General features: G+C 42.2%; 2 protein-coding genes across 3 annotated transcripts; one reads left to right on the forward strand and one right to left on the reverse strand.

The window, feature by feature from the left end:
- Positions 1–4,156: 4,156 nt before the first annotated feature.
- Positions 4,157–8,790, reverse strand: ube2s (ubiquitin-conjugating enzyme E2S). Its single transcript, XM_041942104.1, has 4 exons — positions 8,619–8,790; positions 7,363–7,510; positions 5,855–6,045; positions 4,157–5,765 (listed from the first exon to the last, which is right to left on the reverse strand). The coding sequence occupies exons 1-4, from the start codon at positions 8,619–8,621 to the stop codon at positions 5,394–5,396; spliced, it is 714 nt and encodes a 237-aa protein (XP_041798038.1). The 5' UTR covers positions 8,622–8,790; the 3' UTR covers positions 4,157–5,393.
- A 1,952-nt stretch (positions 8,791–10,742) lies between these two features.
- On the forward strand, positions 10,743–14,063 carry josd2 (Josephin domain containing 2). Of its 2 annotated transcripts, none has more exons than XM_041942127.1 (5): positions 10,743–10,964; positions 11,222–11,350; positions 12,703–12,828; positions 13,406–13,600; positions 13,856–14,063. In XM_041942127.1, the coding sequence occupies exons 2-5, from the start codon at positions 11,229–11,231 to the stop codon at positions 13,965–13,967; spliced, it is 555 nt and encodes a 184-aa protein (XP_041798061.1). In that variant the 5' UTR covers positions 10,743–10,964; positions 11,222–11,228; the 3' UTR covers positions 13,968–14,063. The 2 variants fall into 2 exon arrangements, with proteins under 2 accessions (XP_041798061.1, XP_041798062.1); XM_041942128.1 differs by having other exon boundaries at positions 10,952–11,081.
- Positions 14,064–15,034: the final 971 nt, after the last annotated feature.

Below are 15,034 nucleotides of genomic sequence, written 5' to 3' on the forward strand. Positions count from 1 at the left end.
CGAACCTGGAGCGTGTTGGCCGAGCGTCCACTGCAATGCAAACGAGAGACATGATTAGAAAGGAGCCCTGCAACCTCTCCTCCTCACTTACTGACACCCGGCGTATGCACATTTTGAGCGCACGAAACACAGTCATTTTTACTAATTGCATTGTGCGTGTGTGTGTGCGCGCTGCAAGAAGCCGGGTGTGTGTCAGTGTGCCTGTTTGCTTGCAGGAGGAATACGCTCCTGAAAAGCCAGTGATAGAGAAAGCGAAAAAGAGAGCAGAGGGATAAATGCAGGGTATGATTTAAATGAGCAAAGCGATTGTGGCGAGCGGGAAGAGCCAGAGGTATAGATGCAGAGACGACCGTGAGTGGGAGGGCGGTGTGTGGGTGGCACAGAATCAAGTACATTTCTCCCAGCACTTACCAATACAACACAGCACATCACACAAACAGCACCACAGAACAGATCTGCAAATGCAGTCAATGCCACACACAAGAGGAGCGCTGATCAAGACTGTAAATCAGCTGCTGTTAGAGCACTTTAAGAGGTAGAATCCTAATTTGTAAAGGCTTTGTGTGCATGTAAGAGACTATAGTAGGCATTCTGTAAACCTCCTTGTAGTCTTTCCCTCTCCTTTATTCCTTTTGCTCCCTCCTTCTCCTCTTTCTCCCTCGTTCTGCCTTTCTCTCTTTCTCAGATTCTGTGCGTGGGTTGAGGCAGCTAACTCTCTCAGAATAGCACTGCAGCTCTGTCTGTGTGTGAGTGAAAGGGGCAGTGAAAGAGGCAGTGAAAGAGAAGGGAGGCAGAATCCAATCTACACCCATTAGCCGAACCAGATTTCAAAGTCACATCTGCCCGTCTGTCGTTCGGCGAGATGACACTGACGCCTCGCGCCATCGTCTGCGAGCGCTGCTCAACTTCCATCACCACGTTCTACTGCTCGTTCACTTCTCGACGATTCTCGGGCCAAATATCCAAACCACTACCCGCTAAATGTGCAAATGCAGTTCTCTACCAATGCACGAGGTTAAAATATCAAATGATTCTAGATGTTCAAAATATGGAGGGTCAGTCCTGCTGCACCCAGAAGCTTGAGGTCCAATATTCATCTTTCCAGCAAAGTGACTCAATGTAGAAAAGAAGCAAATGTTCTGTTGTTGGTACCTCTATACTGTGCTGCTGAAGCAATGCAGTAGAGGTGGGAGAGAGGGCGAGGATGGGAACCAAGGGGTGAAGGGCAGACATACAGTAATGTGAAGATGCATCCCCGAGTTGCATGGCCACTGGAGAAGGAACAAACCGTTTCCACAGATTCCTGCCATTGCAAGCAACCGCATCAGAGCCAGGGAACCAAGCGGCGCCCTTACTTTCATTGCAGGTTGCTGATCAGCTGTGCACACGCCTGGCCATGCAACAATTTCAACAGGTGTTCGTCGGAAATGAAACAAAATGGCTTCTTTTTCTTTTGAGACGCTGTTGCGGAACGCGCTGTGGGGTGAATCAATGAGAGGGGGATGGTTCAGAGAAGTCATGTTGATGTTAAAACAAACAGACAAAAAAACAAAAAAACATTTAATCACAGTGAAAGCCTAGGAGCAGCGTTGGCTTTAGTCTTATCAGTAAAATATATGCTGCGCAATGACTTCGCACCAGTCGAGTGATCTGGACATCGACTCCTCAGACTCCAATCCATCCGTCATAAGGTTATTAAGTTGAAACTTGCAATGAACAAGCATGCGGGTTATGGACATGACTTGCATGTATCAGTAGGCTAAAAGTGCGTGGGTGTATCCGTGCAGGTGTGTGTGTTTGTGTGCGTGTGTAGTCCGTCTGGATGTGTGTGCTATCAGTGGTCTTAATATCAATATGCCGAGAATGTCGCAATGTGCTGGCAGTGGTCGATTAAAGTGTGTTAAGTGAGGGAAAACATGTCTACCCAGCGCAAAGCCTGCGTGTAGATGTTTCTGTGGCGCAGCTTTCATCCAAATGTTTTGTTTGACAGCCTCCGGCACAGCTGATGCGTCCAAACAGATGCCAAAGTCATTTTCCATCCAGACACAAACACACAATGCAGGTACCAAGCAGTTTTGCGCGTAATTCTGGAAGCGATGGTGCGTTGATAAAAGGTGCATAATGTCGTGTCTTACCTGTGCGTTGCTCTGGGGTTTGATGCTGGAGAACGGCGCTGGGAGAGCCTGCGCACTGTATCTCAGCGTTCCTCAGATGGCAGCCTGTTATTGTATCAGAGGATGATCAGGACAGCGTGAACTGTTGCCGGATCTGCCACCTGTTTTAAATGCCCGTGTCTTCTACGAGCGCTGCAGATCTCGGTCGCTCTTGGTGCGTCTCGGGCAGTTGTTAATCCATTATCGCGGCAGATAGAAAAAAAACGCGAGCAGGGAAAAAAAGAGAGAGGGAGAGAGTGAGGGAGAGAGAGAGAGGGAGGGAGTCAGTTCCCGACGAGATGTTTTGAGATTTTCTGATGTGACAAGGCGATACAACTATACACTACATCGGAAAATTCCGTTTGTTGTGCAGCGCAAGTTCTAGTGCAACCTGGAGGGCGCGCAGCGATTCGGGTGTCAGATGCTCAAAATGTCAAACGCCCGGAAATTTCCCCCAATTCTAACTTTTCTCCATCTGGAACTGACTGAAGGTGGCTGCCTTCATAAATTCCAAGCGAGATGGGTTACACGTCTAACTGCGCCTGGCCTCACGGAGGTCCGCCAGTGGGGGAGCGCTGTGATTGGTCGGTCAGACTGGTGCTGATGAGACTCTCAACTCCGCGCTGCTCGGCGCTGCCGGTCATTAGGCCCATTCAACTGGTGGCGTTCATCTTTATTCCCCTCCATTTCATCCCCCTCTTTAACGGAATGACCCCGACGGCCTACATTTGTCCGCCTCTGACAAAAAAAAAAAAAAAAAAAAACATCGGTTAGGGATTTTGTCAAAGGCAGGGCTGAGACGAGGCAAAACGAGGGAAGGGAAAACAAAAAACAAAAAGCAAAAAAACAAACAAACTTAAATTAAAGCAGCCGGCAAATTCAGCGGAAGACCTCGGAGATCCAAAGTGTGTGTGCGCGAGTGTGTTTTCTTTCTTTGTGTGTGTGCGTGCGTGAGAGAGAGAGAAAAAGAGAGACACGGTTACCACAGCAACTGTGTCATTATGTTGGTGGCAATTATGAAAGCGATGAAAACGGGAAAGGGGAGAGGATTGGCGCAAAAGCTTTAACACTGGAGCGTGAACGAAACTGTCAATTAGACCCAGATCTGCATTAGCAATTCAGAGGTTTCTGCAAGTTTAGGACCAACGGGGACAGCTAGACGTCCTCAAAACGAGGAGGAAGAGTGAAGGAGAGGCAGTCTGAGGTTTGTAAGAGATGGAGTTGCCTCTTGTTTGGCTTCCTTCCACCGTCACACACAGTTAACTGCCTCCTCACGATCCTCAGAGATCAACAGCACATGAATGAAACCGGATTTAGGTTTGTGAGTCAATTTTCAACGAGGACTGTGGTACATGAATCAGAATTAAGTGATCACACATTTGACCTAAAGGATGAATCATAATGAACACCGTGGCACTGTCTGTGACACAGGAAAGCCAGCGTGCATTCCCTTTCACACCTGATCAGACCGAATTCATGTAATTGAACAAAAGAAATGTCTAAGTGTTTGCTCTGACAAACTGGGGAGAATATGCCACGGAGGTGGATAGCAGGTGGGGAAGAGGTAAGCACTTCCAAAATGGGTCTTGGGGAAGGTGTAAAGGGTTATGTGGAGGCCCAGGTGTATAAGACGGGCCTGATAATTACCTGCATGGCAGGCTGCTATTTCTACACAGGTGGGTGGGCTGCTGCATGTCTGCAGCAGAGGCTGGAGGAGCCCTTCATTAGATGGTCCTACGACGCTCTACCGGGTGCACTTTTCACTCACTGGTTTGCTGGGGTGGATGCAATTACTGATTTCCTCATAATGGTTATTCCATCACTGCAGAACAAGAGACCACTATAAACAAAATGAAGCAGTACTACACCTCACCGAACAGTAAAAGCTTCAGCCTCATATCCACTCCCAGTGGCTTTACAGATAGATGCACAACAGCCACATTTTTAGCATAATAAACAATTACACATGCAAAACAAGATCAAATAGGAGGAACAATGACTCATTTTCCATTTCACTTCTCGTATTTCAATGTTTTATTAATTTAAATAATTTAAAATGGACACAAAATATCCAGCCAACAGTCTGCACGATGACAGGAGTTTCAGAGGCACCTTTTCCATCCAAATTAACACAGCGCTTCAGTGTGTTTCCTTGGGAAATGTAGGCCCCGCATGCATTTAGAACAGAGAGAAAACCTGCCCTGGAAACCCCGCCAGTGCTACGGTTTGGGAGACAAATTCTATCAAACGTGGAAGTTTTCCTACAGAGATGTCTTCTCAGGTACCCACATGGCTGGTTGGACAGCTGGGCATTTGAGAGCACATACTGCTTTGTAGGGAAGCAGGGGTAGTTTAAACAAGTCACACCACTGTATGCTTAATACAGAGAATAAATTATTCTTTTTTATTTTTTAATAAAGTAGTCTGGCAGCCTACCCTGTTCCCTTAAAGCCACTGATCTAGGTCTTCACACACAACCACAAGACAGCTGAATATGAACATGTCAATTATAAACAACTTTTGAAAATACTTGACAGTGAAACAATTTCAGAAAAAAATTTAAAAAAACGTTAAAAGGGGTTGAGGTTCCATGACAAAACAGACCTCTTATATCCACTGCCAACTCTTTCCACACCTTTACTTCATTCAGACCACAATGTGAAAAGTACTATTTAACAAGATGTTACTATTTTGTGTGAAATTAACATTTCTCTTCCAATAATGAATCCAGCGACTTCTTGCATATTTGTTTAGCAACTTCTGCTGTTATTTCCTTTTAGCTCAATTTGAAAATATGATTTGAATTAAAGTAGCATCCTGATTTAGACTGAGCCTGGCTGCACAGTACACAGTACCATCACAGCAGAATTTACCAAGAAACACTTTAAAAACAGCTGATGTTAAGTCTGGGACCATCAATGGACAGACATTAGAGGCCATGTTTTGCACAGTGAAAGCCATTCCCTGTATCATTCATTCACTCCAGGCCGAGGGCAAAATAGAACAGATGGCATGACAGTGACTGTGTCATCTTTCCTTTCAAAGAGGAACAGATACTTTTCATCGTGTCTTTAAGTATGGAAATAATTAACAAACCTGTAATGCCAATAGGACAGTGGACAGTCTGGATAGGTGGTAGAAAGAGTCAGAAAAAAGGAACAAAAACATCATTTGCACACTTCGATATTTATATTTACACACGCTCACCCACATACGCACACAGAGAATTATGCTGAGGTATTAAAGTCGCCTCAATGCACGCTTTTTATCTGCTTTCTTTTTCCCTGCTACATTGTTAGTGCTACTACTACTACTGTTGCTATTGCTGGTGGTGGTACTGGCTCCGTTAGCTCCATTACCCAGAGCTGCTGGCACAGCTGCTGCACTGGGTCCTGCTCTCTTTGTGGGGTCACCTGCATGCTTCTTCGGCTGTGGGCCGTCATTAGGGTCCTGAGGTGCCCCAGAGGTACTGCCAGGCCCACCCATGGCGTGGATCTCTGTGAGAAGACGAGCTCGGGACTCATATTCTGCATAGTCCTCTAACAGCAAACGCCCTGCCTCTTCGTTCAGAGCAGACTCTGGATTTGGATGGATCAGAAGACACTTGATGGTCTGTGGGGAAATAAAGGAGACGGAATTGTAAAAATAGTGGAGACAACAAAGGCTGACACTCAGAGAAACAAACTGATGGTCCCTCTTACAAGTAAGACATGTCTGAGGCCAAGTTCTGCCTTCCAGTCCCTCTTCAGCACGTTGACACAGATCTCTCCCTTGTGACCCACGTTGGGGTGAAAAATCTTGGTCAGGAAATACCCCTTGGGTGGAACCGCAGGGAAGTCCTTCCCGAGGACCAGACGCATTCGGAAAACGCCACCAGCAAACGGAGTTCCCTCTGTCAAAGCATAAAGAATTAATTTCATGAACAGTATGTTTGAACTGTTCCAAACTTGCTCCATAAAAAGAAATAGGGTCATAGAGTGGCAACTGAGTCAACTAACAAAAACAATGTTACATCCAAGTCAGCCACAGATCAGTTAGTTCAAACTGTCTTTGTCATTACCTAACTGGAATATGACAAATACTGTCACATACACTCTAATGAATATATAACCCTATGAAACATACTGTAGTGCCACTTGAAAATATGTTAATTTTGGATGTAGTTTGTTTGCAAATAACAACGTATGATACCATTTCTACATGTAAAACTGATGCATTTATACTCATCTTAAGGAGTTGCTTGCCTAATGGGTAAATGATGCATTGAGTACAGGATATAATAATAATAATAATAAAAAAAGTAGTTCCATAGTGGCAGAGCTTAACGTTTAAGCTTGAATAGTTAACCACCAACTACTTAAACATAGAGGTGCAGACAAGCCATCATAAGCGAACAGATAGTCAGCCAAGAGGTGTTATTACCTTAGGATAATGATAAATGGTTGGCCATCAAGAGAAATCTCTCTTCACTGCCAAATAGTTATCAAGCTATTTTACTGAATGTGTAGTGGTGGTGCAGCTGACATACTGTAAGTTGCAAGTATGACACAGCTATAGTCGCAGTTATAATTAGGAGTGCACAATAAGCTATAAGATAAAACTAGTGGGCATAAGTCAGCTGTTGATGAAATAATTGCATTATAATGGCAAGGAGGTCATAGGACATTGTTTTATTATTTACTTAAGAGTGGACATGATAAAATTATCACAGACCTTTACGAATTGAGTTTCAACTTATTCTAGATAGTTTGTTTTTTTTAGTTAACCTTTAAAATGTACGGTGCATTCAAGAACGTCTATGCCTGCTTACAAGCCCAATCAATATAATGTCAAAATACATGCTCTGTATTGACCTTTCAGTAATTCCATTTGACCAGAGTTTCAGACGTTTTTATGGTCACGTGAGACAGCTTAAAATGAATACTGTCTTGAGGACAGATGGAAACAGAGCCAAACTAATACCGAGATGTGAAAGACACTGCTGTATAAGATTCTAAAAAACTTTAATGAATAAAAGACAATATGGATGAATTATCACAGTGCGGAATATACTGTTAATTGTCTTGCAATGCAACCATTTCTTACTGTGTGCAGACCAGTGAGAGCTTTCATGCAAGAATCAAAATTAGCAGTGCAATGTGTTTTTGCTCTAAAATGTCTCATCATGGCCAATGCCAGCTTGGGCACAACACCACATTACAATCCTTACCCGGTCCTTCGATGGCTGTATGCAGCTCAGTTATGTCTTCCTCGCTGGGATAAATCTTGATACCCTCAGGCGGGTCTGCCGCTAAAGCTGAAACTTCTTTGTAGACCAAGCGAAGAACATGAGGAGGCAAATTCTCCACATTGGAGTTCTGTGAGAGAAACAGAAAGATGGTTTAGCTAACTACTGCCAGAGAAAATATTAAAGTCAAAGGTATTTTGACTATGTTGAGAAATGGTAATGCTGCTTTTTTGACACCAATGTAAAGACTGTATCTAGTATATTCATAATGGCCTACAACAGCTTTGAAAAGCGCAACTAGACCCTTGTTGTACTGCCAGTATTTGACCACTGTTGTGATTTTCATTGGGCATATTGTCCAATACAACTGCCAAAAATATATATCATACTAACAAGTATTATGGTGTTATTTCCTTACAACATGCAACCTATTTTTCACCTACATTCTGACTTTGACCTATTGCTATACAAACTTTGAAATCTGAAAAACTAAAACAAAGTAATGCAACATTTAATTATGATAACACACTCACAAGTTCCTAACAGTTTAAGACAACTGATATAAGACACCATTATCAACATCAATTAAAACCCATTACATTTTTCTCTTGCTGACGCGCACACGCACGGCGTGGTGCTCCCAGCTATGTTCCTTTTTAGTTAACTACTGCTTGTCATCATATGTTCCTAATCATTCAACTCTTACAAATACGAAACCTTCAACTGCTTTTGGTCGAGTTAACAGTTATAAAGAATATGAGGTTACACGCGTAAGTGCCAGTGTCTTTACAGAAGCCACGCAAGTTTCATCTTAATTTGTTTAACGTTAGCTTATCTGGCATTGACATCATCACGAACGCCAGGTAACATGAATATATTTTTAGGGTAATTGTGACATCTGTTAACAACCATCCAGTCGATATGTAACGTTCACGTTAACTTTGACGATAGCTTTCTATTGCATTAGCAGCAACGGTGCTAGCATAGCCTCAATCTGATAACGTTCATATTAAAGCAACTCGGCGGTTTTAAAATGCTCGATGCAGCATCTATCATCACCAGTTTATTCATCAAACGATAGAAATGTAGATGACGAGTCTTAATTAATGTCAGGGTCTCCAGCAAGTAGACACAACCCAAATTAAAAGCTCGACGGCTGGCGGCAACGGCTAAACATCGGATCAAGCTAGCAGCTACTGCTGTTAGCCCTTAGCAATAAGCTCAACCATTCGACTTACCATCTTTAAAAAGAGTTCTGCTAAGGCGGTGGGTGTCTGGCTGGTGTCAGATATGAGGATACTTTTTCGTAATGATTGAAAAAAACTATCTTTGATGAAAACTTAGCCGGGTCTCACAGGTTACTGTTCTTTCTTCTTTTCGTTGACACAGGAACAAAAATACGATCCTGAGTTGAACCTACCACAGACCAATGGCTATCTTACTGACATTAAACGTTCGAAGCCTTGAGCCAATCATGAAACATTGTTTTCGAAGCGTCGGAGTCTGAAGGCCAATCAGGTGCGTAGAATCGAAAATATGACTAACGCTAGTCAGCCATAGGTGCGTTTGAAAAACTCAAAACCCCATGAACGTTCATAAGAACATAAAGCTGTGAAATACAAATAAGATGCACAAATCTCAAAAGAGAAACGTTCACTGCGTTTAACTTCTTAACAGAAGCAGGAAACGGGAAAACGGTCATGAGTAGAGGATATCTGCTGAGTAGGGTCGGGCAGATACATAAAAAAACAGCATGCAAATAGAAACTTTGACCTTAAAAACAGGAAAAACAGACACAGCTCACAATTGTAAAATTGTTGTTAAGTCTACTTAGTTAACATTACTTGAAAGAATACCTATCACACATGCCTACAGACATGTCCAGGATATCACAATAATTTCGAAAACTCACCGAGGCCCATAACCCAGTTTAGGACAGCAAATCTATGCTTAAATCTCTGCTTTGTTCTCAAAGCTGCACCACTGCCATGATTTACAGAGAGATGTTTTAAAACATCCAGATTTGATTCATCTTGACTTAAGACACTTACTTATATAACACACAAACAAGATGTTTAAATAAAGTGAGCTAAAAATATTAATTCTGAAGACTATTTCTACATATGAGTATGTATGGCCTTAAAAGTCTCATAGAGTAAAAATGAAAAAAAAAAAAAATCAAACTCAGAAACATTTAATATAAGCTGTGTCAGGTTTCCATGATGGAAAAACTCTTACAAGAAAAAGTCAAGAATTCAAAATTTGACTTGAGTAAAAGTAAAAAAAAAAAAAAAAAAAAAATTCTCATCAAAATATACACATTAAGTATCTGCAGTAAAAGTACTCATTATGCAGAATGACTGACACCAGAACAGTATATATTATACAACTGAACTACAATTATTGATGCATTAATACATAAGCATCACTTTAATGTTGCAGCTGGTAAAGGTGGGGCTAACTTCATACGTTCATAGGTAGCTTAGTCTTTAATAACACATCTGAATGTATTTGTTGATGATGTTGTTATTATTCAGAACAATCATAATGAAGCTGTGCCTGGCAACAGTGCTCTTACAGATATGTATAAACAATAAGTATAAAGGAAAATCATGTCAGTGGAACAAAAGATAATTCGAATCTAAAGCATAAAATTGTGCAGCAGCTAAAATATGGGATTGTAATATAACATAAACCACAAAAATCGAATATAAAATAAAATACTGTGGAAGACAGGTGACAACTAGTAGCCAGGTGAGTAATAGTAAAATGTAAAACTGTAACGTAAGCAGCTTGTATGATTATATACTAAATGTATATACATAAGTGAGCAGGTTGTAGGCAGGTACCTATATATTTAAATGTTGCAATGGATAAATATATACTTTGATGGATAAGCAGTTCATAAACAGGTAGTAAATCAACTAGATACGTGAGACGTAAACGCAGTAATGTGAATTTGCAATATAGCTAGTATCTATAGTTGTCAAATAAATGGAATGGAGTATAATATTCCTCCCTGAAATGTAATGGAGCAGAAGTATAAAGTAGCATAAAATTGAAATAGTCATGTAAAGAAACTCAAAATTGTACTGAAGTAAGTTACAGTGCTTTAATGAATGTACTGTTACATCCCACCACTGATGAGTCTATATGTATTATTGCAACCCTAAAAACTCCATCTGTACCCATGCAATTCTATCATCAACGTTTTTTTAATACCACAAACTACACATCACCACCCCTGCTACGATCGTGAGCGTCGATAACCAGGCTCAGCACTAGAGGGCGCTTCAACATAACGTCCATAGTCATGAGACATGACAGTCGTGGTGGATTGAGAACGCTTGTGTGGGTGTCCAATGAGATAAATTTGATTTTAATGTATTGTTGTGTGAACGGGTGTAATAGAATCAAAGCCAATTAAAAGTGGCAGATTTTCCAGTGCTGCTGTGAATACTGTAAATGGGCGTGCCGGCCGCACAACAAAAGCATCACAACAAAAACAACGGGTCTGCTTCCGGTTTCTGGATGTAGCTGTCAGACTCCAGCATCTGCTTAACTGGGAATCGCTTTATCAGCAGGTCAGTAGCTTCATTTGGCTATTGTTGGTTAATAGTAGTTCACGTAGCCGTTGTTTGGCAAACTGTCAGCGACCAAACTAGAGTATGGTAGGCTGTCACACTTTGGCCTCCGTTACGGTAAGCACGAGCTAACGAGTTTAAAGTTGTCGTTAGCCTGAATGGACTGCGAACTGTGCTAACGTTAGCTACCACGCTAATATGGTGGCTAACGTTTACTCCTCTAACGGTGCCTCTTCTCTGTGCTTGTGTGTGGGAAGCATTATTATGAGCGAAGGAGAAGTGTTTCATGAGAAGCAACGGTTGGAGCTGTGCGCGATTCATGCACTCAACAACGTGCTCCAGGAGCGGGTGTTTACCAAGGAGACAGCCGACGACATCTGCAAACGGTAGGTGAACGTTTTGGTATGGTATCGGTGTGTTACAGAGAGTGAGAACAACAGATTTAACGGCTTTGCTTTGACCAAAAAGCACACTGAAAGTACGAATCTAAGACATATTAAGCAACCGCAGTCCCCTGACATGCCCCACAGCACTGCATACCATCATTTGGTAGCATAGCATTCCCTTTGAAAAAGTTGCTTTGTACCTGTTATGCAGCAACTGGTGGATCGTCACAGTTAATTTTTTTTGATCATACAGATGTCTGCTTTCCGTCCGGAATGATATAATGTTTGCCAGGCGTGAAAGCAACGTTGAAATCTAATATTCCCACACACTGTGCTGGCCACTGCCACAGCTACAGCCTGCCGTGGTTAGCACAGCAGAGAGGGGGGCCACAGTGGTTTCGCCCCAGGAAAACATTTCATCAGGTAGACTGGTAGACAGCTGTGGGTTCACCAAAGTACCTTTCAACATCAAACCTGCTGCAGGACAACAGGTGACAAAGAAATGCATCTGACTTGTTTTCTCCAGAGGTTTGCACATATGTCGCATATGGATGTCAAGGTTGTTGTCCACAGCCTGACCTAGTTTCACATACAGCAGTAATGTTGTTTAGGAGCATGTGAGATAAAAAAAAAAAAAAAAAAAAAAAAAGGTCTTCCTCTGACTAATGTTTAAGCTGGGAATGCAAATCAAAAGTTTAAGTACTGTGTCCCATTGCCTCTGACAGTAAAGTCAAATTCACACAGCAAGAGCCTCTTTCTATAGTGTGTCTATTGTCCATGACATCATTGAATAACTTAATTGACTACGAGACCAGATAAGTCCTGTTTTGTGTAACTCAGGACTTAGACTAAAGAATTTGCTTTTGGAAACCCTGTGACTTCATTGCCTAACAGAAACTTAGTCCTGGTTGTTATAGACAGATCTGCTTTATTCGAATGAAGGGCAGTCCTGTCTCTATATCCCAGTTATATCAGGGGCCCTGGGCCTCAGAACGACCTGCCCGAGGAGAAGAGGCTGCACAATCGATGACTCCTTTTAAATCACTTCTTTCATTTAGATTTAACATTTTGCATTTTTACATCTTTCATCTTCTAGTTTTAACTTATTCTTACTTTTACCTTACCTTGCCAAAGCACTGTGTAAACTGTATTATTGTTACCATTACTAAATCACCATGGATCTCAGGTGTGGAGACGTCCATTGAAAAAGAGAGCTTCAGAGCAGTCCCGATTCCCAACAGTCTTTGCTAGAAGAGGCCTTTCTGCCAACATCCATATTTAAAACTGAACAGAACCAAACACAAGGTGGATTTTCCCTTTAACATGTTGTGTCTGTGTCTCCCTCTCTGCAGGCTGGCTCCACAGTGCGTGGTCAACCCTCATCGCTCAGTGTTAGGCACAGGAAACTATGATGTCAACGTCATCATGGCGGCACTACAGAGCAGGGAACTGGCTGCGGTGTGGTGGGACAAACGCAGGTGAGTGAGACACACTGAAACGTTGTTTTTCATCAGCTTCAACCTTTCCTGCACTAATGTGTTTTAATGAAATCTGAAAGGTATGTTTTTGTGTTTACGGGACAGTTCATCCAAAAAAACACACATTTCTTTTAATTTCTGTGCTTGTTTTTTCAGTTGGTCATACATTTCTCCTCTTTCACATCATCACAAAGCATCTGCTGTTTGTGTCAGGCAATCAGAGAACAAATGTATCCTTTCCGACTCACAGACACAGAAATACCCATTTCTGCACAAGCAGTAAACCATAGCTTTAGGCCATCATGCATTGCAACCCCAAAGCATGTTGCACTGTAAATAAGAGGCGCAACGCTCACTTTTTACTCTCAGTCTTAACCATCTCCAGCAACATGTAAAACTGAGGGTATTATTTTTGGAAATTTAGGGAGTCAGTAAACGCTGCAGAAGTCGGTGAGTCAGGTTGAGGTCAGGTGGCTCGTCTAATGCAACAGTTCATTTTGAGATATTTCCCAGTGTGTTCTGAACATATACAACTAAGAATATCTCTGATATCTATATCCCAAAATCTCTCCTTCAGGACGGTTCAGAGCCTTTGCATGTCAAAGGTCCAGGGTTTTATTCTCAATGTCCCATCAAGAGTATCTCTGGGGATCGTGTCCCTCCCACTCCGACGGCGGCACTGGCTCGCGGTTCGGCAAGTTAATGGACAGTACTACAACCTCGACTCCAAACTGAAGAGTCCTGTCTGTATTGGGGGAGAAGCAGAACTACGGTAAGAATCTTTTCCGTCTTTAAAATGTTTCCAGACATGCAATCTTTGTGCGTGGGGGTCCGCTCTGAGTTATATCAAAACTTGGCTTTTGTGTGCAGCTTGAACTGTGTCTCAGCGAGTGAGTCATCCCATATGAGTGGTCACATGGGGCTTACTTCACTGTTTGTTTGTGTTAGAACGCTGCACTCTAATAATCTGCCCTCTGTCTGTGTCCGCGGTTATTCTAACGTTTTGCCTTCTGTCATTTCTTTTCAGCACATTTCTCAGCGAACAGCTTTCTCAGGATGTGGCAGAGATGCTCCTGGTTGTCCGGCGGGAGGTAGAGGAGGATGGTTCATGGCTGAACTCTGACAACCCCAAGAAGTGATGCCTTGGGACAGGATATACCTTCACATAGCATGAAAAAAAAAACTCCTCTGGGAAAATGACAGACTTCTGTTTTTAAAACAAACACCTCATTACAGAAAACTCTTCAGGGAATGCACTAAAACTACATTTAATATCTACACACAGACACAGAGGAAATTCCAAAGAGAAGCAGAGACGGGCGTTTTACTCCTGAAATGAAGAACTGTTTTGATTGTAAAAGCTGTTGCTCTGATATGACCTGTGTATTTGCGTCATCGTGCTCTTGGTACCTTTGTTTTAACACTGGGAAGGTGCATTGAAGCTGACAAAGTCGATGCCAACGTGGGCTAGCTTGATGATACTTGAGTTGTGACATACAACTGAACTTTCACTGTTTCGTGGTCAGAAAATTGCAGCGTTCGTGCATGATAAACCATCTGCAATAAGGATAAGTGGACTACTATCACTAACACATTGTCAACATGAAAATGGTTTAACCGAACTTGCCCCAGATTTTTACACCCAAGTCACCAAAGTCAGAGCAGTATGTACTGTACGTACAAGGTGGTTGTATCAAAACTCATCAGTTATCAAGCAGCAGCTGAGTGCACCATCTCTTCCCAAGACCTTTGTTGTAAACCTTCTATGCACTGCAGAGTTCGATTTGTTAGCACTGTTTGTCTTTGTGTGTGGTCATACAGGCACAGGAACTGTGAAGTCATCATCTGGTGCGGCTTTGAAGGACTACCAGTGTCTTTGCATGTTGTTGTCCATTTACTACGACATTCTACACTTTTTTCATAGCGTGCCACATTTTTTTAAAAATGCAACGTCTTTTTGTCCTCCAGACAGCCGTTGTTTTCCTTTAGCTTTAGTATGAAAAAAAAAATCAACTTGCAGAGATTTGAAATGTGGTTAAGATCAAGACTCCATCACAATGAACACTGTGAGCCTCCTTTTGTTTTTTGCCAAAGTTGTTCTTGATGTGTGGTAATGTAGCTGGATCCACACAGTGTTGAAGCTTTGACAAAATGAAAGCAGATGTAACTTTGACTAGGATCCATCTCAATCAGGGTTCAAGTCTCT

This window comes from Chelmon rostratus, chromosome 8 (genome assembly GCF_017976325.1).
Source record: "Chelmon rostratus isolate fCheRos1 chromosome 8, fCheRos1.pri, whole genome shotgun sequence".
NCBI classification, from domain to species: Eukaryota; Metazoa; Chordata; class Actinopteri; order Chaetodontiformes; family Chaetodontidae; genus Chelmon; species Chelmon rostratus.